The sequence below is a fragment of the Protopterus annectens genome, chromosome 13.part0 (genome assembly GCF_019279795.1).
Source record: "Protopterus annectens isolate FY-2018-M chromosome 13.part0, PAN1.0, whole genome shotgun sequence".
NCBI lineage: Eukaryota > Metazoa > Chordata > Ceratodontiformes > Protopteridae > Protopterus > Protopterus annectens.
The window spans coordinates 1,187,067,311-1,187,092,324 of record NC_056747.1 but is presented as its reverse complement, the minus strand read 5'-3'; the positions used below and the strand labels follow the sequence as shown (position 1 = coordinate 1,187,092,324).

General features: G+C 39.9%; 1 protein-coding gene across 9 annotated transcripts in view; it reads left to right on the top strand.

Moving 5' to 3' along the window:
• Positions 1-25,014, top strand: part of MAPT (microtubule associated protein tau) — a 1,213,302-nt gene that overhangs the window by 750,350 nt on the left and 437,938 nt on the right. For all 9 annotated transcript variants that reach the window (XM_044055189.1, XM_044055186.1, XM_044055188.1 and 6 more), the window contains one exon: positions 11,573-11,640. In XM_044055189.1, the coding sequence (XP_043911124.1) occupies positions 11,573-11,640 (68 nt within the window). The remainder of the gene's footprint in view (positions 1-11,572; positions 11,641-25,014) is intronic.

Genomic DNA, 25,014 nt, shown 5'->3' with positions numbered 1-25,014 from the left:
AGCCAAAAAAGAACCTTAAGAAAATGAAATCTAATGCTTTGGCTGTCTAGTTGGACCTGGACATCTCCACTGTGACTCATTATGTGTCCTTTGATCATCCAGATGTATCCCTGCTCCCTCTGTCACGACTCATATTGATAGTGCCATCATCAGCTTTCTCTTCATGTACATCCAAAAAGTCAGTCCATGTCTTTTCTAGTCTGCCTACAAAATTAATGTCAAATACATTAAAATTGAGGTATTCTACAAATAATTTCCAGTCTGTTAATGAATCGGGCCAAACTGCCCAACAGTCATCCAGGTAGCGTCTCCACATCATTCCAATCCATATATATTATTTAATGGGAGTCACCCTGTGTCTTTAACAATTGGGTATATAAATGTATGTATTGCAAGGGACTGTATTAGTCCACTGAGGACGCCAAGGGGCGAAACCGATTTGGAGTTTCTTGTTGCTGTGACTGTTTGTCAGCCATGGGCTTTTTTCAGAATTAGCATTTGCCTGAATCAATGATGATGCTGAAAGTATTACCTGGACTTTATTTTGCCTTCATTACAATTTCAGTAATGTTTATAATATAGTGGTGCTGGACTATCGTTTTGGTGTGTTACATGTTGCTACAGTCTGAGCACACAGTGGGCCTACGTGCACCAAAAGCTTGTTGGGGTTTGTATCGGTGCTGAGTGCTGTGGCGTTTTTGATGTCTTCATTGTTAGTGGATCTGTTTATTTACCAGTTTCAAGATGCCGTTTGAGGGTGATTTGCGAACATTTATTGGGATCCTTTCAGCAATTAAAGAAGATGGAAAGTGGCTTATGGGCAAACAGTCTGATACAGCATCTGTTGGGGTGAGTCGCACTTCAGAAATGCAAAGTACTTTTAAAGAACTTAATGTAGCTACGAGAAAGTTTCGTTCAACAGTATGGCATATAAAATTGCTACGAGCTTATTTAGAAGCTGGAATTATACCTCGAGGCCTAAGGGTGTACGTAGAACCCAGAATGGGTAAGGAAAACCAGTCTTGTATTAATAAATGGCGCATGATACAAAATACGGCATCAAAACTGTTTATAGAACTGTTGTTCTCATATTACGAAGAGACACTTAATGGCATTAAGGGTCAACTTGACTTGTGTTTGGAGTCAGTACAGTGTTTTGGACAACAAGATGAATATAAGAGACTGTTCGATCAATATGTTGAAGAGATGAGTGTTTTTGATTTAGAATTAAAAGCTAGAAAAGTAAAAAAAAATATAGTAGAGACTTGAATGACTTTAAATCTGACAAGGCCTATACGTGGAAACAAATGAAAATGGCTGTCAGGTTTACAGAGACTGTTAATAAGTCGGGCAGAAGTAAAAGAAAGCGTAATAAATGTATTCTGAAACCGACTTATAATTTGGGATATAATACAGAATCTAGTGCTTCAGAAATGTCTTCAAATGACTTTAGCACTGATAGTGAGAATGATATGGGGGACATATTAGATGCTGGTTCTCCAAGATGAAAAAAAAAAAAACAGATCCAGGACTAGCCCTTTAGAAGGGGCAGCAAAAAACACCACAAACGGAGAAGAGATACAGTGGAAAAAATTTTCAGGAATCTGATGACCGAGTAGAACAAGAAGATGGACATTTAGTTAATTTTACTGACTATAACTTAACTAATGAAGAGAAAGCTGTTCTTAATAAAGGCTTAAACTATGTACCATCACATTTTATGTCCCAATATGATGTTTGCATGGATATAAAACAGTTCTGTAGAACGTTAAATTTGAAATATTTTTTTCATAATAGAGGTGAAGTGTTTAATGTTGTACTTTATTTTAAGGTTAAGAAAAGTTTTTTTGTACCACTATATCATTCTAGGGTTAACCTTTTCGAAGATAGTGTGTTACGTGAACTGCACATTAATCAGAATGAGATTTTCAAACATCATGTTGATGGAATACAATAAAAGAGATTGTATTACAGATGCATTACTAAAGGAATTAATGGTGGAAAACCCTAGACCACAAACATTCTACATATTACCAAAGATACATAAAAATGCGCCCCCCCCCGGGAGACCAATAGTGTCAGGAATTGGGTCTTTGACAGAACCTATTTCTTTGTATTTAGAATTTCAGTTTAAGCCATTATTACAGTTAGTCAGTTCAAGGTTAAAAGATAGTAATGAGTTTCTGGAATTGGTGGGTGATTTGCAAATAACACACGATACCTACATATGCACTTTAGATGTGCAATCTTTATATACCAGCATTCCACATCATGGAGGTATTGAGGCCACAAAATATTGGCTTGCTGAATATGGGCACTACTCAAAGGAACATGAGGAATTTTTGTTAAATTTGATGAAGTTAGTATTGAACAACATTGTTTTCTATTTTGGTAAAGACTTACCTGCAGGTAAAGGGCACAGCGATGGGTATTACATTCGCTCCGGGGTACAATGACCTATTTATGGGGTATTTAGAGTGCAATTTAATTTATAATATTGACAATCCATTCAGGGGTAAATCGGTGATGTGGAGACGCTACCTGGACGACTGTTGGACAGTTTGGTCCGGTTCATTAGCAGACTGGAAATTATTTGTAGAATACCTCAATTTTAATGTATTTGACATTAATTTTGTAGACAGAATAGAAAAGACATCTATTGACTTTTTGGATGTACATGTAGAGAAAGCTGATGATGGTACTAACAATACAGGGTTATATAGAAAGCCCTTTACAAAAAATTCTTTACTAAAAGCAGATAGTTGTCATCCGAGACATACTATTAGTGATATACCTAAGTCCCAGTTTAGGAGGCTACAGCGAATTTGTAATAAGGATGATAATTATAGGACTGAGGTCAGTCAGATGAGTAAAAGATTTATGGAACTGGGATATAACAGCCAACACATTAAAAAAGAAGAAGAGGTAGCGCTAACATTAAAAAGGGAATTAATACAAAGAAATACCCACAGTCAAGAACAGGTAGCTGAACAAGTTAAACCTAGATTGATTACCACATATGGAACCAACACATTTAAAATGCGTAATCTTATTGATAAATACTGGCATATCTTAAAAACTGATGAGTTTTTTGATGAGTGTTTAGATGAACTTTGTCTTTATAGATACAAACGTGGTAGAAATATTGGGGAATCTTTGTCTTGGTTCAAAAAGATGAATATAGGTGATAAATGTGAGCAGAATATAATCAGAGGTAGTAACCCTTGTGGAAATTGCACATATTGTAAGGTGATTTTGAAATCAAAATCATTTACATCTATAAACACTTCTAAGGTATTTGAGATTAGGAAATTAATAACATGCCACAGAGAATGGATAATTTGCATGGTGTGGAGCCTTTTATGTAGGGCAGACATGTTCATTTAAAAGCAGAGTAGCAGTCCATTTAAGTGACACAAGATTTAAACATACGAGGAGTGCCTTATTTAAACATAAAAGTGAACATATATCTGCTAATTTTGTATTTGTGGGCATAGATTCTATATGGAACACAAATTTGTCTGAAGTCCAAAAACACAATTTTTTAGATAAGAAAGAAAGGCTTTGGATTATAAATCTGGGGGCATTGTATAAACCTGGGTTGAATGAAAATTTGCATGTTAAGTGCTTGTGACATGTAACTCTTCATGTTTTTGGTGAGACTTATTTGAGTTTAATTGCGGATGGATCCACTCACAAGGGAGACATCAAAAACTGAAGGGGGATGTATTTAATATATATTGTTTAAGGGAGTTGATTTGACCCTGTGTCTTTAAGAATTGGGTATATAAATGTATGTATTGCAAGGGAGTGTATTATTCCACTGAGGACGCCAGGGGGCGAAAACGATTTGGGGTTTCTTGTTGCTGTGACTGTTTGTCGGCCATAGGCTTTTATCAGAATTGGCATTTGCCTGAATAAATGATAATGCTGAAAGTATTACCTGGACTTTATTTTGTTTTCATTATAGTTTCAGTAATGTTTATAATATAGTGGTGCTGGACTATCGTTTTGGTGTGTTACTTGCTGGTACAGTCCAAGCACACAGTGGGCCTACGTGCACCAGAAGCTTGTTGTGGTTTATATATATATATATATATATATATATATATATATATATATATGTGTGTGTGTGTGTGTGGGTGGGTGTAAAATTAGGTAGATAGTGATATAGTTAGAGATATAGATACACGTTTCAATTCAAAATTGCTACTGTACTCATATGTGTTTACATGTGTGTGTGTATATATATATATATATATATATATATATATATATATATATATAAGTGTAATATTAGTTCTGCACACAAAACTTCATATTACATTTGATCTAAAAATAACATCAAACTTATCTTTAATTGAAAACTCTTAACATCCCATACAAAAAAAATTGCACAAAAAGGGAAAACATTTTACTTTTCCAACTGGTTGAAAAAAAAACACAACTAACTGTCAGATTGTAAGGAAGGGATATTTGGTACAATTAGGTGTAGGGTTGGGGTTAAAGACAGGAGTAGGGCTAGAGTTAGCACAAATGAGTAAGGTGTAAGGGGGGTTCAGAGGATATATTCTAATGGGTATATTTAAATTTTGCTAACCACTATATTTTGAGATATGTGAAACTTGACTTCAGACATATTAAATGTCTTATTTAGTTGACTCCGTGGCACAGAGGGATAGACTGTATGTCTGTGAACTCCACAACCTTGGTATGATTAGTGGAATGGGTCGTATTCTTTCATATCAATATTATTATTATAACTATTATTATGATTATATTATTAGTATTATTATACTTTTACAGCTATTTCTGTTATCTATTCAGGAATAAGATGGGGTGATCATAATAATAATATTGATATGAAATAATACGAATGGATAGTGAGACTTGAAGCAGATAGAGCCCCTGTTGTAAACAAACAGGTTACCCTGAAACCAGTTTTAAAGAGAAAACAAAGGAAGGTTAGGAAAAAATGAAAAATAATAACAACAAAAGATTTTTCTTGTTTCTATAGGGCTTCTTTGTAGTTGCTATGTCTTTTGAGAATTCTTGGTATAAATAAACAGGTTATATTTAAACTTGTTCAGAAAGACTAGTATAAATACTAATAATAAAAAGTCTCTTTTGCTTGATTAAGGCTCCACTACAGTTGCTATGTCTTTAAGAGTCAATTATGTGTTACACTTGAATTATAGCTATGTGATGTGCTTTTTGTATAAATGCTTGTTTTTAACTTTTTTATGTAAGACACTGAGGAAGGATAGCTTGCTATCCGAAAGCTTTGTCAGTTTTAATAAATTTGTTATTGGTTTGACGGTGTGGAGAGAATATTTTCTATTTTTTGCTGTTTGCCTTGAGTTTTTTCTCTCCACTCTACCACTGGTTCTACATTTTACTATTTGGTTTATACGAATGTACATGCTAGTGCGTTTAAATTGCAGTAAGTTACTGCAGTTTGTGACAGTGTGTAAGTGGTAGTAGAAGTTAAAACAAAGAACTTTTTCAGATGCATTGGTTGAGTATGTTATTTAAACAGAATGGAGGTGCATAGTTTCATTTGCAGATGGCATTCTTTTAACTTGTGATGCATTTTGCCAGTGATTCAAAAGTTTCAGTAGTTGCGCTGATCTTTGTTTCATTAAAGCTGCTGAACTCTTTGAGATCTGGATTTTTCCTCCCTTTTGAAAACCACTGCACTTTAATGTGAGGTAAAATGTTGCCGTCATGCAATACCTAAGACGAGCATCTCAAGAGTAAACGGACTCTGTAGGCTTAAGATGGGAACATGTGAATGCTTTCCATGACTAGATCATGTATCATACATGGGCTTTTGGAACAATGAATTCAGAAGATGAATGTGTTATTCCTGGGAAGGTTTGTGCTTTTCTGTTGGGAGTATAGCAAGCAGTATAGCCTATATTTAGTCTTGAAAGATTTAAGTCATGTTCAGAACTCCGGTGCTCATCGAGGCGCCTTTGCAGCCCCTGATGCGTGCTTCTACAGATTTGCAGGCCTCTGCTGAGACCCATTCGGAGTCCGGTATGCCGCAAGATGCTTCTTCGACTATGGAATCTGCGGATGTCTATAGCTTGGATGGGTCCGGAGCCGCTGCGCAGGCACCGTCTTCTGAGGGTGTTTTCCAACCTACCGATTTTCGTATTAAACCGACATCTTCATTTTTAACTAAATCTACCGAGTTTCTCAGGCACAGAGTTCGCACTACGCCTAGAAATCCGACGTCCAAAGCACATGCTCAAGCTCCCATGCCACAAAAACAAATGCTTAGAATGGCTGAAGACCTTATTTCTCTAATTAGGGGAAGCCAGCCTTTCCCTGGCTAAAAGACAAAGAATTGAATTTCCTTCTGATTCTACAGACCAGGAGTCCGATGACTCTGACCCTTCTGATTACCAGGACATACCTTTATCTACCTATGAGGATTCAGATGCAGAGGAATCTATTACCTCTACTTCCCCTCCAGAGGATTTTTCTTTTGGTGAAACCTTGCATACCTTAAGAGAGCATTTCTGCTGGGAATGCCAGGACTCTCCTCAGTCCAAAAAGAGACTCAGGGAATTTTTAGATTTGCCTCAGCACAGGCCTCTAGGTATACCCCCTGTCCTGGATATTGTAGATGATGTCTTTATGGAATCCAGTCTTACTCCTGACACTTTACCACCAGCTCCTAGAAAACCTGACAGGTACTACAGAGTACCTGACTCTCACAAATCTCTCTTTAAGAATCCTACTGCGGATCCAGAGACCATTTCCCAGGGACCTAAAGGCATTAAGGCTACTACAGCTAAAAACCCTACCACTTCAGACAGGGATTCTAGAGCTTTAGACAGATGGGGTAAGAAGGTATATACCCCTGCAACTCTTGCCATCAGGGCTTTGAATTGCCAGTTTCACATGTTGAAGTACCAGAAACATATTATGGAACTAATTAAACAAAAAATGGTGTTCCTTCCAGATTGTGCAGAAAATAAAGATTTACAAGAGTTAATGCATTCTGCAAACCAAGTTAGTAAACATACTTTGCAGTGTGGGTTTGATGCCTTAGAAGCATCTTGCAGGACTGCTGTCACTGGGTCTGTACTGAGAAGGCATGCTTGGCTGAAGGAACAAGTCTTGCCAGGCCATGTCAAAGCAAAATTACTAGATGCTAAATTAAATCAGGATCATTTGTTTGGCACAAAAGCAGAAGTTCCTAAAAAGATGGAAGAAAAAGCAAAATCTATGCAAACTGTCAAAGATTTCTTACAGGCGCAGCCACCTAGTTTCAGTAGGCATTGGCCTTCAAAATACTAATCCTTTCCAGTCCCTCGCAGGCCTTCGCAGTCCAAACCCAGGGGAAACAGACCACCAAGACTACAGTCTCGGGGACTGCAGAGATCTAAACAATGGAGTGTTCCTACCTCAAAAACAGGGAGTGGTAAGCCAACCCCTTATGGAAAAAGTTCACAATGACTTTCCAATTATCCTTCCCAGCCATTCCCAAGTAATTGCACCCCTAGGAGGAAATCTCGCCCTTCATGCAAAAAACTGGATGTCCATTACTCAGGACCGATGGGTTCTAAACATTGTATCCTAGGGATATAGATTCTTCTTCCACTCACTGCCAAACCCAAGCAGGTTGCCAGGCATTCCTCCAAACCAGTGGGCAGAGGCTCAAAAGCAAATACTTTCCCTTCCCTGTATCAGGGCTATTCAACCTGTTCCAGTAGAACAAAGGGGACAGGGTTTCTACTCCAGACTGTTCCTGGTGCCGAGAAAAGAGAGCTCTTGGCGCCCTATCCTGGATCTATCAATTCTCAACACCTTTCCGGTGGTCCCAAAATTCAAAATGCTTACACTGCAACAGCTTCTTCCTATGCTTGCCAAGGATGCATGGTTAGTCACCCTAGACTTAAGAGAAGCTTATCTGCACATCCCCATAAGGGAGTCTTGCAGGAAATATCTACATTTCAGGGCAGGCTGTATGCACTATCAGTTCTCTGCACTTCCCTTTGGCTTATCTACTGCACCCAAAGTACTCACAAAGTGCCTGGCTCCAGCCATTGCATACTGCAGGCAGAGAAATATTCAAATTTACCCATACTTGGACGATTGCCTGATTCAGGCGGACAGTCAGGAATTGCTACTTCAGCACATGGAATTTGTAAAAAGACTTCTAACTTCACTGGGATACACCATCAACAAAAAGAAATCACAACTAGTGCCCAGCCAACAAATTGTATTCCTGGGAGCAAGATTGAACACAACTTCCCAGATGGCATTCCTCACTCCAGAAAAGCAGGTCCATTTGACAAAGTATTTCAAACTAATGGCCACCAAAACCCAGATATCTGCAAGGAAAATACTGCAAGCCCTAGGGTTCATGGCCTCATGCATTCTGCTAATTCCATATGCAAGACTACATATGAGGAAACTTCGGTGGTACTTAAAAGCCTCTGGTGTCAACATTCTCAGAACCTGGAAGCAGTGATTCCTATCATACCTTGCCTAAGGGCGGAGTTCCTTTGGTGGGCAGAGGCATGCAACCACAACAAGGGACATCCTTTCACTCAACCCCTCACCGCCCAAACCCTGACAACAGATGCATTAGACTATGCATGGGGGGGCTCACATGGCAGGCAAATGCATTCAAGGCAAATGGAGCCCAGAACAAATTCCCCTGCACATCAATCAAAAAGAGATGCTAGCTGTACAGAATGTTCTGGCAGTCTTCAAATACCTTATCCTTCCAGAACAGCTCCTGATAAAGACAGAGAACACTACAGTTATGTGGTACATAAACAAGTGGGGGGAGGGGGACTCATTCTTACCCACTCTGCAGGTTAGCCATGACCCTGTGGAACACAGCCTTGAGCAACCAAGTGCACCTACAAGCTCAATTCCTGCCAGGCAAGCAAAATTCACTGGCAGATGACTTAAGCAGAAATCTACTGGACCCTCACAAGTACCTGGAACCCAACCCATTCAAACTTCTAACCCAGATGTGGGGAACACCGGAGGTGGACCTTTTTGCCTCCCCCCAAAACCACCAATTGAACAAATTTTGCACAAGGAACCCTCATAACAGAGCCTGGAAAGTGGATGCCCTATCCTTTACATGGGAAAACCTCTCAATTTATGTCTTTCCTCCTCTGCCCCTCCTCTCAAAAGTACTACTCAAGATCAAACAGGACAGGCCAAGGGCAATCCTTATTGCACCAGACTGGCCACGTCAGCACTGGTACCCACTCCTACGGAGTCTGACAGCAGTGCCACCCTGGCACCTACATCAGACACCTTCCCTGCTGTCTCAGCAGGAGGGACAGATTTTGCATCCACAGCGGAAAACCCTAAACCTTACAGCCTGGCTTATCCCCTGAATACACCACCAGCATCCCTCAGCAAACAGGTGCTGGATGTCATCCTTGAGGCCAGAAGGCCCAGTACTATGAAATCCTATGCTTAAAAGTGGAAAATATTTTGTTCTTGGAGTCAATCTCAAGGAAAGGACACAGCTGTGCCCATCTTACCTCAAATCCTTGATTACCTAGCAGAGCTGCTCCACAGAGGCCTATCCTTCTCATCCATTAAGATTCATGCCTCTGCCATCTTAGCTCATTATAATACTGAGCCACTTCTCTTTTCTCACCCTCACATCAAACAGTTCCTGAGAGGAGCTAACAATTTAAGGCCCCCTAGGAGAGCTCCCACCCCGGCCTGGGACCTTAACTTTGTACTGGAGAAGCTCACACTTACCCCTTTTGAACCTGCTGCTTCAGCAGAGTCAAAATTCCTCTCTTGGAAAACAACCTTACTTCTAGCTATTACTTCAGCAAGAAGAGTGTCTGAGTTACAGGCACTAATGGTGGTGGAGCCCTTTATTATTTTCCATGCTGACAGGGTTTCCCTCAAGACTAACCCATCCTTTATGCCCAAGGTGGTATCCAGTGTGGCTTTAAACCAATCCATCCATTTGCCAACCTTTTTCCCTAATCCTCAGAATAAAGGGGAAAGGATCCTGCACTCCTTGGATGAGCACATACAGCTCAGGTTCTACCTTGACAGGACTAAGACTTTCAGAAAATCTGACCAGCTGCTAGTCAGCTTTGCTACAGGGGCAGAGGGCAAAGCCATTTTGAAGCAAACCATTTCCAAATGTACACTGCATCCATTCCTGCTACAAGCACCATGGAAAACCTACCCCTTGGGATCAGAACTCATTCCATTAGAGCTACTTCAACCTCTACAGCATTTCTCAGGGGAGTCCCTATCAGGGACATCCTGGAAGCTGCAACCTGGAGTTCTGTACACACCTTCACCAAGCATTACCACTTACCTATTTTTTCTAAATCCAGAGCTGGATTTGCTACAGCAATCTTACAAGGCCTGCTAGCCAGCCCTAAGACTAAGACTTCTTGACTGCCTCCACCCTTCCTCAGCTTTGGGAATCAACCCAAGTGTGATGACTGCAGCAGTGAAACACAAAGAAAGTTAGTACAGTCATGTACACTTACAATAAATGTAGATGTTCGAGTGTATTCACTGTTGCAGTCCTGGTTTCCCTCCCTCCAGCCCCTTGGCTTTCTGTATCCTTTCTACCTATCCTCTTTATGGCCATCTTTTATGGCGGGGGTATTTACTTTTTACTGGGGGTGTTCCACACCATGTACTAACTTCCTATTTTGGGGGTTCCTGACATCTGGGGCAAGGAAAAAGTGATGTAATGGCGTCGGCTGCATCTTTTATACCCCTGACAACCTGACGTCATTGAAGAGGCGACAGCATCTGATGCAGAAATCCCAAGACTCTGGTATTCGGGCCGACTGAGGGCTACCTGCAGGCAGATAACCTAAGTGTGATGACTGCAACACTGAATACACTTGAACATCTACATTTATGGTAAGTGTACACAACTGTACTTTCTTGGCAAGTAAGTCTTTAGCTAGACTAGGTCAGGCCACATTCCCCCTGCAGTCGTAAAGATCACTCAGTAGTCGAGGAGGGGCACCCCAGTGTGGAAAGTGTGTAGTTTCTTGCCTTATTAGACATTTCTGTTATCTTGATTTGTGCTTAAAACAGCTGCTGTCTGTCTTGTGCATATACGTAGTAAAGTCATGTTACAGTTTTAACAAGGAAGGCTTCTCAGGTCCCACACTGTGAGCTATGTGGTTGTATGAAGTTGTATTAACTGTTGCTCAACCAATGTACTGCTCTTTATCAGGACTGAGATTGTTCATATGGTAAACAACCCTAGCCATGCTGAGCCCATGAACATCAGTGAAGTTAGAAGAACATGAGGGTAACTTTAGCAAAAGATGGTGTTAAATCAGAAGTAAGACTTGAACAGTATATGTTTGCATGTCTTGAATGTTAATTTTAATTGATGAGAATACTTACAGCTGTCTTCTACAAATAATGCAGAAGTGCTTGGCAGGTGCATCTCTTCCAACAGCAACAAGTGCTATTGAGAAATGTTTATTTTGATAATGCATAAAAGATCGATGTTGGTTGGAATGTAGCAGATGTTGTATACTGCATGAAACCAACTATTGATTTTCTTTATCCTATATAGAATCAGCTGCTGGGAAGGGTCATGTCAAAGACCAGAATGCTGTTATCTCTGCTGAAATGAAGATAGAGGTAAGCTTAAAGAGAGAGCTGTGCTGAGGCCATTGGAATTGTGGTAACAAATTACTGTGCTAACCAAGGGATAGGTTTGTGTACAACTGCAGGATCTTGGTTTGGAAGTGTGAACTAATTGGGTGAGTAAGCATGACAGGAGGTGAGTTGCTGACCTGTAAGAGATCTGCTTTCTTGTGTGATTACGCAGTAACAATTGTACCAGTATAATCCCTTGCTTGCTTTCCATTTGTTCTGGAAATTATGCTATTTTTTTGCTGTGCCCACCACTGTTGGGGAGGGAATTTAAAAAAAAAGCAGTAGTGCATGTTACAGCAATTTGTTTACCCACACATTTTATAAAAGAAAACAATAGTAGTAAACATTTCTGGGAGATAAGCAAACAATCTGTACTTAAGTCTTCCTTATAGACATTCTAGAAAAAGAAATAAAGAGATAGCAGCTTCAGTGTAACACAGGATAAGCCATAAATGTTGATTTGATTGTGATCTACGTCTATTAATCCTAAGCTTCTAGATCACTCCTGAAAAGATACAGTTATGTGTAGTAAATTTTACCCGTTGTGATCACTTTTGTTTTTTGTAATATTTATAATGTGCTGCTGTCACAAATACCAGTCTAATGCTCTGTTTAATGTATATTAATGTATATTTATTAATTGTATGTTTAATAATTTATTTAATAATTTATTTAAGGTTAGTGAACTTTGCCTCAAGTGTCCATGTTCTAACACAGATTGGCTGCAAATATGGTTGAAATCCAGTTGAAGGGTAAAGGGCACAGTTCAGTAGCGCTGCATATTTATGTCACTGATACATCAAAGTATTACAGTACTGCATTTTCAGAGGAGTAGAAGTAATGCACAAAATGTAATAAATTAAACATTGCCTGTGTCTTAAAGTTGACATTTCAATACCAGCTGTTTACAGCAGTTAAAATGATATCCAGCAGCCATATTTTAGTAAGTTTGGCGTGTGAGTACAGGCTGTTAAAAGTACTTGTTCTAGGTCATTATGACTAGTGCTGAATAGCATCTCTTTTTTGACACTAGGAAGTAATTCAATATGGGAGAATTTTATTAAAGTATCAGTCATTACTGGCAAGTTATTTGTTCAGACTGACTAATAAAATAAATGTGTTTTGCACTTCTTTAAATTTGGATAATTTCAGATTACTCATAACAGAGGATGGTAGAGTTCTCCAGTTTTCTGGCAGTGATGGAAGCCTTGTGTATGCTTTTTAAGTGATGTGCTGGTACAATTGAAGTTGTTTGTGAGAATTTGTATTACTGAGTGTTGTAATGTAATGTTTGGACTGCAGCAGTTTGACAAGACTAGGACAGTGATTGTGCTATTTTAGATCATATTGCCATTGTGAACTTGAAGTTTTATGGATATATTGTGATTGTCTAGAAGGTGCTGAAGTTGAATTGATACTGTTTTCCTAATAAGCTTTATAGTACTGAGACATTTGAAGAGGTTCTGTAATTGTCTGATGTTTAGGTCTACTAATTTTTAGAAGCAGAATTGTATTTGAAGTTTTCCAAGGTCAAGGAAAGAGCCTCTTTGAAAGGACATGCTAATCATTTGCTGTATTGTAACAGCAATGAATGTGTCACAGACAGCTGAATTCCTGAAAGCAAGCCATTTAATACAGGACATGAGTGGGGTGTTACATTTTTTATATTTATCCCTTAGAGGTGGATTGATTCTAAGCACAGTATGCATTTTGGGATTTGCATTACTCCACCAGTCATTTCCTGATTCCTAGCATGTCCTTCTCACCATGACCCTTGTGCCCTGTTCTCCAACCATTCATTACTGCAATTTCTCAGCTTTTGTCTGTCCCCAGCCATGAAGCTTTCCTAAAAGCCACATGAAAGCATTAAGTCAAAGGCCTTGTTAAGTCAAGGCTGACAACTAACATCCCTGCTTTTTGCTTCAAGATGGCGGCCATTGTTGCTGATGTCTCTGCATTCTCCTCCTGCAAGTGTTTTTGTTTGTTTGTTGTGGTGGTGGTTTTTAAGTTTTTGATGTGAAAAACTTAATCTGCACTGATTACATATGATAAAGAAACATTATTAGAGATCGGCAGTTGGTTTTGTGATATTATTCCTTGCTTATCAGATTGTGAACATCTTCTCAGAAATGCCTGCAAACAAAGCCTACAAGCAGGGGAGTCAGGTGATGAATGCAGCCAGTGGAAGAAGTGTGTCAAGCATGGCATATCAGGAAAGGTGGCAGAGGCAGGAGAGGTGAGTTACATGTGAAATTAAAGGCCAGGGCCAGCAGACCACCCCTTCCCAGCCTGTTGCTTGCTAATGTTCGATCTCTTGAGATCAAAATGGGATGATTTCAGAACTAGAATTATGACCCAGAGAGAAATGAGAAATTGTTGTGTACTGATGTTTACTGAAACTTGGTTATCCAATAATATTCCTGATTCAGTTGTCCGGTTGCATAGTCCTACTGTCCATCGCGGGGACCACACAGAAGCATCTGGTAAAATCAAAGGTGGAGGTACTTGCATCTATATTAATAAGAGATGGTGTTCAGATGTCTAGATTGTTAGCAAACACTGCTCAAGTGATGTAGAGTAGTTAGTGCTGAAATGCACACTCTTCTGTCTACTGAGAGAGTTTACAGCTGTGTTTATCTTAGCTGTTTATATCCTTCCACAGCCAGTTGCTCAGTTGCATCGGGGACATTGTATGAGGCTGTAAATGCACAAGAAAATAAACATCCTGGTCCAATGTTTATAGTGGCTGGTAACTTTAATCATTGCAACTTAGTCTGTGATGCCAGCATACCAGCATCACCTTCCCTACACGGGAGAAAAACAAACTGGATCATGTGTACCGTAATGTGACGGGGGCATACAAGGCTGTATCTCACCCTCACTTTGGTCAGTTTCTGTATTTCTCTACCCAGCATATAGACAGCTCCTCAAACAAGCTCCCATTGTAAGAAAAACTGTTAACGTGTGGACAGAGGACTCTGAACAGGAGCTTCAGGATTGGTTACAGTGTACTCAGTGGAATGTTTTTAAGACAGCTGCTATGAATGAGGATGATATTGTTGATCTGGAGGAATACAGTTCAGTAGTTTCCAGCTACATAAGCACATGCACTGACCTCATTGTGCCCCACAAAAACATCTGGATATATCCAGATAATAAACCATGGATTAACTCAGGGATTTGCTCTGTGCTTCAAGCCCACTCCAAGGCATACGCAACAGGCGTATCAGTCACAGAGTATAAAAAATCTAGATATGACTTGTGCAGAGCTATCTGAGCAGCAAAGGAGAATTACAGTTGTAAACTGAAAGGCTAGCATTCGACTGCTGATACAAGGTGTATGTGGCAAGGCCTGGAGAACATCATAGGCTGCAGACAGCCAGTTTTCACCAGACAATTTCAGTAAATTTTATGCCTGGTTTGAAGTCCAAATCACCAAGTCAAAGGATACCACCATAAGAGAGGGGGGCAGAGAGGAGGTACCACCACATTTCACAATATCTCCAGCAAGTGTGGCAAAGTCCTTGAAGACAATAAATCCCCGAAAGGCACCTGGTCCAGATAATGTTGCTGGAAGGACACTCAAAACCTGTGCTTCAGTGCTTGCTGATGTTCTGGCTGATATATTCAATCTCTCCCTTGCACGAGCTACAGTTCCCACTTGTTATAAGGCAACCACTATTATTCCACTGCCAAAAAATGGGAAAGCCAACTGCCTGAATGACTACCGGCCAGTTGCATTTACTCCCATAATGATGAAATACTTTGAGAGAATCATTATGAGTCATATTCAGTCAATTATACCTGATACAATGAATCCCTTGCAGTTTTCATACGGACCGAATAGGTCAACAAAGGATGCAGTCAGTACACCATTGCATACAGTTCTTGCTCATTTGGAGAATAAGGACTGTTACGCTCGATTGCTGTTTATTGAATATAGTTCATCCTTCAGTAGGGTGATACCAACTGTGACGCCCCACCTCTGGGCCAGTAATCAAGGAGACTCAATCCTCACCGCTGGCACCTGTGGGGAATGTCCACTGGGAGTATAATAGGTATACACACACACACACACACACACACACACACACACACACACACACACACAGTACATCAAGCACAATCAAACACAATTTCCCTTAAGAGCACACTGTTGATCCATTTTAAACACAAGCACTTTAAAAATACATTTTCAACACAAACTTCTTTACAAATCAATTTGATAGGCACATGATATACATTTCTAATACATTTATAATACAAGCATCTTGTATAAATCAGTTTGATATTCACACATGACATATAATTATTTACAAAATTCCAGCTAGTTGTGCTGGTATTACCACCTATTGTCACAAAAATGAAGCTCATTAATAAGCTGTCCATATTGGGTGTGCCACCGACTCTTTGCAGTTGGGTCTTAGATTTCTTAACAAGTAGACCACAGTCAGTCAGGTTGGGGAATAACATCAGTAAAACAATAATAATAAATACAGAAACTCAACAAGACTGTGTGCTGAGTTCAGTGCTGTACATCCTCCTCACTTATGATTGTGTTGCTTCTCAGCATAACACCAGTATTGTCAAATTTGCAGATGATAAAACAGTCATTATTCTGATCTGCGAGGGGCGATGAGTCATCATATATGAGGGAAGTGGAGAACCTTGTGAAGTGGTGTCGGTACAGTAATAGTTAATTAAACAAACAATATAATGAAAAAAATATAAACACATAACAACTATTTACAAAGGTGCCTACTAACTATATATCAAAAATTCTGAATATTCAAGAAATAGCCTTTGCTACTAACATGCAGGTGACTGTTTATTTAAAAGTTCTTTAAATTTCATCCAAGTGTTGTAAGAAGTGATGATTAGTAATCTCTCTCTTAAAACCAGCAAAACAAAAGAGTTGATCATTGATACACAGAGGAATAGAGGGCAGCACATACCATTATATATTGGTGAACCTGAGGTGGAAAGAGTGGCTACATTCAAATTCCTCGGTATTAACATCTCTGAGGATCTTAACTGGACTCATGACATCACAGACCTAGCGAGTAGCGACTGTATTTTCTGAGAAGGCTGAGGAAGTTTGGCATATCTCTTCCACTTTATTAAACTGTGGTTCAGACATAGTACAATATGGGATTGCAAGGCTCTGCAGCGAGGAATAAAAACTGCAAAACATCATTGGCATAACACTGCTTGCATTGGAGGACATCTACACCAAAATAATTTTTAGGAGGGCTCAAAACATTATCATGAACACTAGGCACCCACAACACAAACTGTTTATGCTGCTCCGTCAGGGAAGCATTATAAGAGCTTGGCGGCCAGAGCAACCAGGTTGAAAGACAGCATTAAACCACATGCTATTAGACTGTTAAATAAAACTCACATGCTACCTCTCCCTTCACTATTGTAGGTTGGTTCACATTTGGAGGGAGCAAGCTTATTTTGCACAAATGCTCTCTTTTGCACAGTTATATATATTTTCTGATATTGGTATTTATATTATTGTCTGTTTGTTGTTTTAGATTACTTTTTCTTTTTAATTGTCATATTTATATGTTGCTGGAGGATTTGCAGAATAAGAATTTCATTGTACTTTGTGATGCTGTTTGTAGTATGTATGACAATAAAGTTGAATTGAATATTATCTCCTGTGAAGTCATCTTGTATCTTAATACCAAAACTGGATTAGGTTTGAGTGACAGTTCCTTATAGACATGATCCCATGTTGGCTGTTGCTCTAAAAAGTAGTGTTTCTAGGAAAGCAGCCATCCTTTTTCTCAGTATTCTCTCTGTTTTCCCTGCTACTACTGTTAGGCTAAACAAGTGTGTTGTTTTCCTGAGTTTTTTCTCTCTCCTCTCCTGCTAGTTCACTGTCTGTGTCTAGGAGATCCATAGAACACAGGCCAAATTCCTGAGGACCATGAGAGGCAGCTGGGTTACCATATTTTTTTCTTCCTTAAGAAAGACATCCTCCCTATTCACCCTTTGTTTGCCTCTACTCTTTCTACTCTACTTTACCTCTTTCACACCATTGCACCTTCCTCTTTCTTCCCTTCAAGAAAACTGAGTGTAGTATCCATTCAGTACCTTGTTTTTTCCTCCTATCTTCCGTTTTCTCCCCTCTCATCCATGCACAGTCTTAACATATCTATTCTCCTTGCAGACTGTGTTGCCTTTCTGCTTGTTTCCTTGTACTGTGCCTTCTCCCTCAGCTCTTCCCTCTTTTCCATCACATGCATGTCATCTTTTACTCTAAACTTACCTCCAATTTGTATGGAACCACAGTAGCCTGCTTGTGTTTATGCCTTTTTGTATCATTGTCAAACCATTGCTGTAGCCCAGAGAGCTCTTTCGCTTAACCCATTCTCATGGCCTGTTTGCTCACTCCGTTTGAGCTTAGACGCTTACCTCATCTCTTAACCTGTCCCCCACCTCGGAAGAATGCAGTGCCTAAAATTCAACTATAATTTTTATCTTTGTATTCTTAGCGTCTCCCCAGCTATAAATTGGACAGTGGTGTGCTCACTGTTGACTGACAGAGGTTTCATGTAGACATCTGTAACCCTGTCTGCCTTAGGATTACATACAGAATTATTTCCCTTGGATACAGCCCCACAGCAGCTGGATGAAACCTTCATGGTCCACAACTTAAACTTACTTAAGTTTGGAATTTTTCAGTCTTCTTCTGGCAGATTTGGATCACACATGAATCTAAGCCTGTTACTCCCGCCCCACTTTATTTCCCTCTCTGTCTTTCATTTTCCTCCCTTAATGTGTTAGATGGTCGATACATTGTATCACTCAACTAGCTATCCTCCCCTTTCTCTGTGTTAAATTCCTGGCTGCTTTTCCTAGGATCTGATGCTGCCTGCTCCATTACCCCCTTTATGTGGTGGTGTTTCTCCTCCTCCTCCTCCTCTCTGAGATGTCCTTCCTGCAGAGTGTTACTCTGCCTACATTCCCTCCCTGTGTGCCATTCCTGTCCTTCTGTACCTATGCATCTCTTCATCCCACCTTCTTGTGTTACTTACTTACTCCTGTTTCTGTGATGCAGGTAATGTCCACCCTGACTTCCTGCCTCACAAGTCATCTTTGTTCCTCTGTAGTGTTCTGTGTTCATTTTCTGTTTGCCTGTTGACTTTGAGTACCTTCCCTCCTCCTGCTTTTGTAACACCCCCTCTTCCTGACCTCTTCCTTTTCACCCCAGCTTTTTTTAATTTACCATCTCTAGAAAATAAATTTTATGTGCAGTTTATTTTTACGTTCCTTCATGAGGCATTAATTCTTTTTTAATGTTATCATTTATGAAAGGTAATGAAAAATAAATAATAATCCAAATTGGTTGTATGGACAGGTATGTTGCAGCCTTATGAATGGGTTTAACTCTTGACAGGATTTCCATCAGCCAGGACAAAATTTTGCTTTGCTAGGATAATGCTGTTTATCAGTATTATTTTACTTACTGGAAAACAGGCATGGATTTATGATAACTTAAGTGTAGAGAGACAGATTTGGCTTAAACTTATGTTTTAGCCATCTTTTTCCTAGCTAATAAATATTACTGCACAAATGTTTGTGAAAAAAATTCAATATTACAGTTTGGAACAAAAGAAAAGAAGAACAGAAAAAGATACTGAACGTTGCATGCAATGATGTGTGGTACATGCACTGCTGCTTTAAAAATTCCTGTTCAGTTTTGTGAAACAACTCAATCGCTTATTTGCTTGCCTATCTTTTTTCTTCATTTGCATATTGCTTTCTGATGTATTTTACCATTATTTATATTTCTCACTTACTGCATTACTGTTTGTTTTGCTAATAATACAGTAATATTCTAAAAGGTGCAGTATCCGTGCCTCATAATGATAGGGTCAACACTCAAAAAAATGACCAAGCAACATGCATTTCTTTTTTTTTTTTTATGATGATGATGAACATAAAAACATTTTTTCTTGTTTTAATAAAAGACTGTGACAATTTGAAGTTTGTGACTTGCTGGCTTGGAGGTGTGTTATTTTTCATCGATTCAGCATTTGTTGGTGGTTCATATAAAAACAAAATAGTTTTTAAGGATGCAAAAATCTAAATCAACAAAATTTAGCTGTTATATTCGGGTGTTCAAAATGTAATGTATGGCTCAAGAAAATGTTATGAAAAAAACAACACATAAAAAAAATGCTTTTTATATGATAGGAACCAAAACTATCACACAAGTATACAAACTGCTTATCATCCTCTTGTAGAAACTGGATCTTTGTCATTGTCTGTTTCTGCTGTGGAAGGTTGTCGTCAAAGAGAATTGTGATTCCCGAGTTCTTTCAGTGATAATTTTCTTCAGCAGTATTTGTTCCATTAAGTGTATTCAGTATGTATTGTGAAAATCAATATAAAGAATTCTGGTTGCCACATAGAATCCTTTAGTAGTAGTTGGGGATAGGGTAAAGTAAAAATAAAGCAGAAATATATATGCAATTTAGAGTGGATTGTAGCAAACAACTTTCAGTGTGACAACATTCCCAGCTAGTAGTTTCATGTTAGGGGAAGCCATCAGGAAAGGAGCTGCTGTTCAGATAAGAATGGGTCTATCTCTATAAACTTTAACAGCTTTTTTACTTAACATGTAAAATATTCTATAAAAGTATTTCTTAAATAAGTAAATATTGTCTTCAGTCACTGGTTTGTGCTACATTCATACTTAGAGAATACCAGCAGTAAATTACACTGTATTTATCTGTCAGTCCATGCCCTTGGCATTCTTCTTATGAGCGCTAAAAATCAGTTTTTTTTTTTTTCTTCTCTTCTCCACACTGCTTCATTCCTTAGTGAACTGGGGGCCAGTGTGGATCTTAAGGGCATCCTGAGGGTGGTACCGGTGCTGCTAACTGCTTATGTTTGCTGATGAGGGGGTTATTATAGCCTACCTTTCTTTCCCAGTACCCTCACCCCTTCATATGTCAACATGTCTGTCGGATACTCCTATTTGTAGACCATGACGCCTCCTCAAGGAGCGTTTCTGACTAACAGACTGTTTTAAAGGTAAATATTGCAGTTGAAATAGTGAAGTCTGCTTACATTTTAAGATGAGAAATTATAATAGAGTTATAGATAGGGAAGATTTTCAGATGATTGTAGAAAACTTTTAGGCAATACATGTTAAAATGAAAGTCATGCTAGTAATTTTTATTAAAGAAATGTTTTCTAGCAACGGATTACATTAAGAAATGAATTTAAGTGTAACATAATTTTTTTATAAAAATGGTGAGGAGAGTCTCTTACACTTACTGAAAATGACTAATTACACAATGCAATTTAAATAAGGATAAATTTAATGAGAGTAAATAAAGTTGGACCACAGAAAATTATTAAAACTGTAGTCGGAAGAGAAAATTACACAAATAGTCGTGTTTTTGCCAAACAGGAAAACAAATAGATGCCATAGTATGATTACTTTTAGTCAAGGAGGAAAAGGAGTTGTAGCAAATTACACTAACTAGAAGGAAAATGGGGTCGGATACAACTCGGCCGCATACTATAAACTTCGAATCCAGCTCTCGAGCTGCTCCGTCTACCCATAATGCCCTATTCTGTCCCCGTTACCTCAGATCTCATTTGCTGCCATCATGGTTAGACACAGGTTCTGCTCTTGAGCTAGTAAGGTTGATTTTTTCATTGTTAATATATATATGTATTAGCTTCCTTTCCTACTTAAACACCTTTCTTTTCATAATCTCTCTACTCCCTCTAGTTTTCGCCGGATGTTAGGTATTAGTATTTTTTTTTCTTTTCTCGTACTTCCTTACTTCTTTTCTCTATACCATTGTTGGTATATTTCCTTCTCTACCTTTTTAGGCAATTTTTTAATACCATTGTTGGTAGTCTTTTTTATTTCTTATATTTCCAAAAAAAAAGCCTCTCTCTGTTGCATTTGTTCTGTACATTTTGTTGCTTATCCGCTATGTCAGAGAAACCGACAGCGTTTAAAAATTGCACTTCTTGTGGGCATAAGATCCCCAATTCAGATGCTCACAAGAAGTGCATTTACTGCTTAGGACCAGACCATCTGAATATGACCTGTACGGTATGCTCAACCTTTAACCCTCAAGCTTTAACCAGCAGGTGAAACAGGTGAAACAAATTTATTCTTAAAGGACTACTACCTGTTTTGTCTTTGGCTCAAATCCCCCTCCAACCCAGCTAAGTCAGTTTCTTTGGAAGCAAAAAAGAGGCCTCTGATGAAGTCTCCTAGGGCTTCCTCTGAGCTGTTGGATAAGATACAAAAAATGTCAGATCCATCTTCCTTGGATCCCAAGTCTGGAAGTCTCTTTGGATCCCACATAGTACTCGAATCTAACAGTGTCTGCACCGATTGTGATCGCTCTACTCCCATCTGATTCCTCATCGGATCCTAAGTCCTTCGATCTGAGAGCGAGTTCTTCCCACAAGAGCTGTACCCCGGAATAAACAGTCAAACCTGTATCACACTCCTTGTCGTTCAGCTCTTTCAAACACCAAAGAAACATTCCAGGCTCTCTTCCACATCATTTTCCGGGTGTTCCAGGAGTTTATCAGAGGTGGATGTGCATAGGATGATGCGGAAATTTCTCATGGCTCAGATCCAGATGGGGGTCCTACCTGTTCTGTCCCCTCCTGGGTCCATGAATGCACCTACAAAGTCCATGCTGTCTCCCTCTCCGAACCATCCTATGGGTTCAGGGTTCCAGGATCCAAGATCCCCGAGAAGTTCTGCGTTGAGTCAGAGGAAAGTTTCTTCCTCAACTCTGACAGTTTCCCTGACTATTTCTGTTCTGATACCTTCAGATCAGAGCGGGTCCCAGATCCAAGATGTCAGAGCTAAATCCAAAGGGTTGGACTTAACTCTGAATTTGTCAGCTCTGTCCCTCCCTCCCTTTTGGAGCTTTGGCCCTGGAACAGCTCGGATCCCATTCTGCCCTTGAGGCTCTGATCCATGGGTAGTCCCAACCCATCTTCTTCAGAGGCATCTACTCCGAGGAGGAAGGAAGGAGTTTCCCTAGTCCTTCTGCTTTCACGGTGGTAGAATAGGTAATTTCTCTCCACAGAGAGCCATTGTCTCTTGTTTCGGATCCTACCCCCTCTCCCCTCGTTGGTTCCAAACTCTGAGCCCATCAGTCCTATCCCACAGAGACAGCCAGGCCCAGGAGGTGTCCAGACAGTTTCCCTAGAGGAATTTCTGTCTTTTGACACCTCCCTTGAACATCCCATGGAGGAGATCCCTCAGAAGAGGACATATAAGAGGAGACACATTGACTCCCTGATGGAGTCTGTCACAGAAGACACTGATTTTGATGAGGGAGAGGGATCCCCCAGATTGCCACCTAATGACATCTCCTTCAGAGATATTCTCAAGAACCTCAAACAGAAAGGTGATGAGCTGATTGATCTGGTTTCACGCCAGACATGGAAAGAACTGCACACTGTCAAACGCATCCCCAAGTGCCTGAATAAATTTTTGCCCCCACCCCGATAAACCCCACTGGAGCAAAGGTGTCCCAGTTAATGCCATGGTGGTGGCAGCAGTCACCAAGAAAGAGCTGGCAGAGCAGAGCTGTTCTGTCCTTCTGCCGGACAGAGAATCCAGAGCATTGGACAGATTTGGAAAGTAAGTTTTCTCCTTAGCTACCTTTGTCCTTAGGTCTCTAAATTGTTTGGTGCATTTTACTAGGCTACAGAGAGATTTGACGAAGGAGTTATTAAATAGTCTCTCGTAGTCCTTGTCTGCTGAAGATTTCAAGAAGACTTTCTCTCAGCTGACCACTCTGCTGTCCATTTCAAACACTTCAGTGAGGTTGATCTCCCATACAGTAGAAGGAACCTCACGAGCAGCCGGTTCAGGGATAGCCATAAGGAGGCATACCTGGATTCAGCTATGTAATTTTGTGGAGCTCTTCAAGGCATCCTTTATTAATGCCCCCATTTGATAGCGCTTCCTTATTCAGGCCATCAGTCAAGGACATGCTTATTGAAAGTGAATAAGAAGGAAAGACACTATCTGCCATGGGAATCAAGTTTTCTACCCCTCAATGAACTTTCTCTAGAAACCCACGAGGTGGTAAGAAGACATTGTTCTGTAAGTCTCAGAGAACTTTACAGGATTCATGTGGGGAGAATTCCTCCAGTGACAGAGGAGGAAGCTTTAACAGTAGACGTCACCCCTAGAGGCATTGGGGGCCTGCAGAACCAGGGCTTCAGGGATTCTTTGTCAGACAGACCTTATCAGCACTCTTGAAGTGCTGCCCAACTCTTCGACTCTGGAAGCAGTCAGGTGCTGATTCTCTTTGCACCTAGATGCCCGGGCAAATATCATAAAAGATTCTTGGATGTTAAGAATAATATCTGAAGGTTACTACATTTTCCCTTCATCCTCCTCCACAACGGAAGAAACTTCCTGATGGTCCATCCAGTCAGAGGAAGGATGCAGCACAAAAATACAAACACTGCCATCCAGAAGGTTTCATCTGACCAGATTGCATTCGGAACTTACTCGCGCTTCTTTTTAGTGCCAAAGAAAACAGGGGACCTCAGACCCATTTTTGGATCTAAACAGTTTGAACCAGTATGTAAAGAACGCGGTTCCAGATGGTCATGGTTCTGTCCATCCTGCCTTTTCTGCACAAGGACGATTGGATGTGCTGCATAGATCTCTAAGATGTGTACTGTCATATAAAAATAGACAGGTGATCCAAGAGATATCTGTGTTTAGGCTGGAAGTCAGTCATTACCAGTTCAGAGCTCTGCCCTTTGGACTCATCAAACGCCCCCTAGGGTGTTTATCAAATGCATGGCAGTAGTAGCAGCTCACTAGAGGCTCAGCAGATTCCAGGTGTTTCCATATCTAGACGACTGGCTTCTCACCATCCCATCCAAGCATCAACTTCGACAAGCCAGGGACTATTGCTTCAAATTTGCAACATCTTGGGTATCTCGATAAATCTTACCAAATCAAAATTAGTTCCAATACAGAGTCTGGAATTCATAGGAACTCTTATGAATACTACAACTCACGTAGCTTCTTTACCTCACCACTGCATTATGTCCTTGAGACTTCAAGTTCAGATTATACTCTCTTAATCTCCTCCTACAGCAAGATTAGTACTGTGAGCTTTTGGGTCTGTGGTAGCAACCATATTGCTGGTTTCATTAGCCCACTTTGTTATGCAAATTCTACAGTAGACCGTGGCTGTTTAATGGACCATTCTTTATTGACCCCTATCCTTTCCTGTAAAACTCACTCCAATTTGCATGCAACACATTCATTGGTGGATTCAATCCGATAATCTTATTCTGGGCAGACCCTTG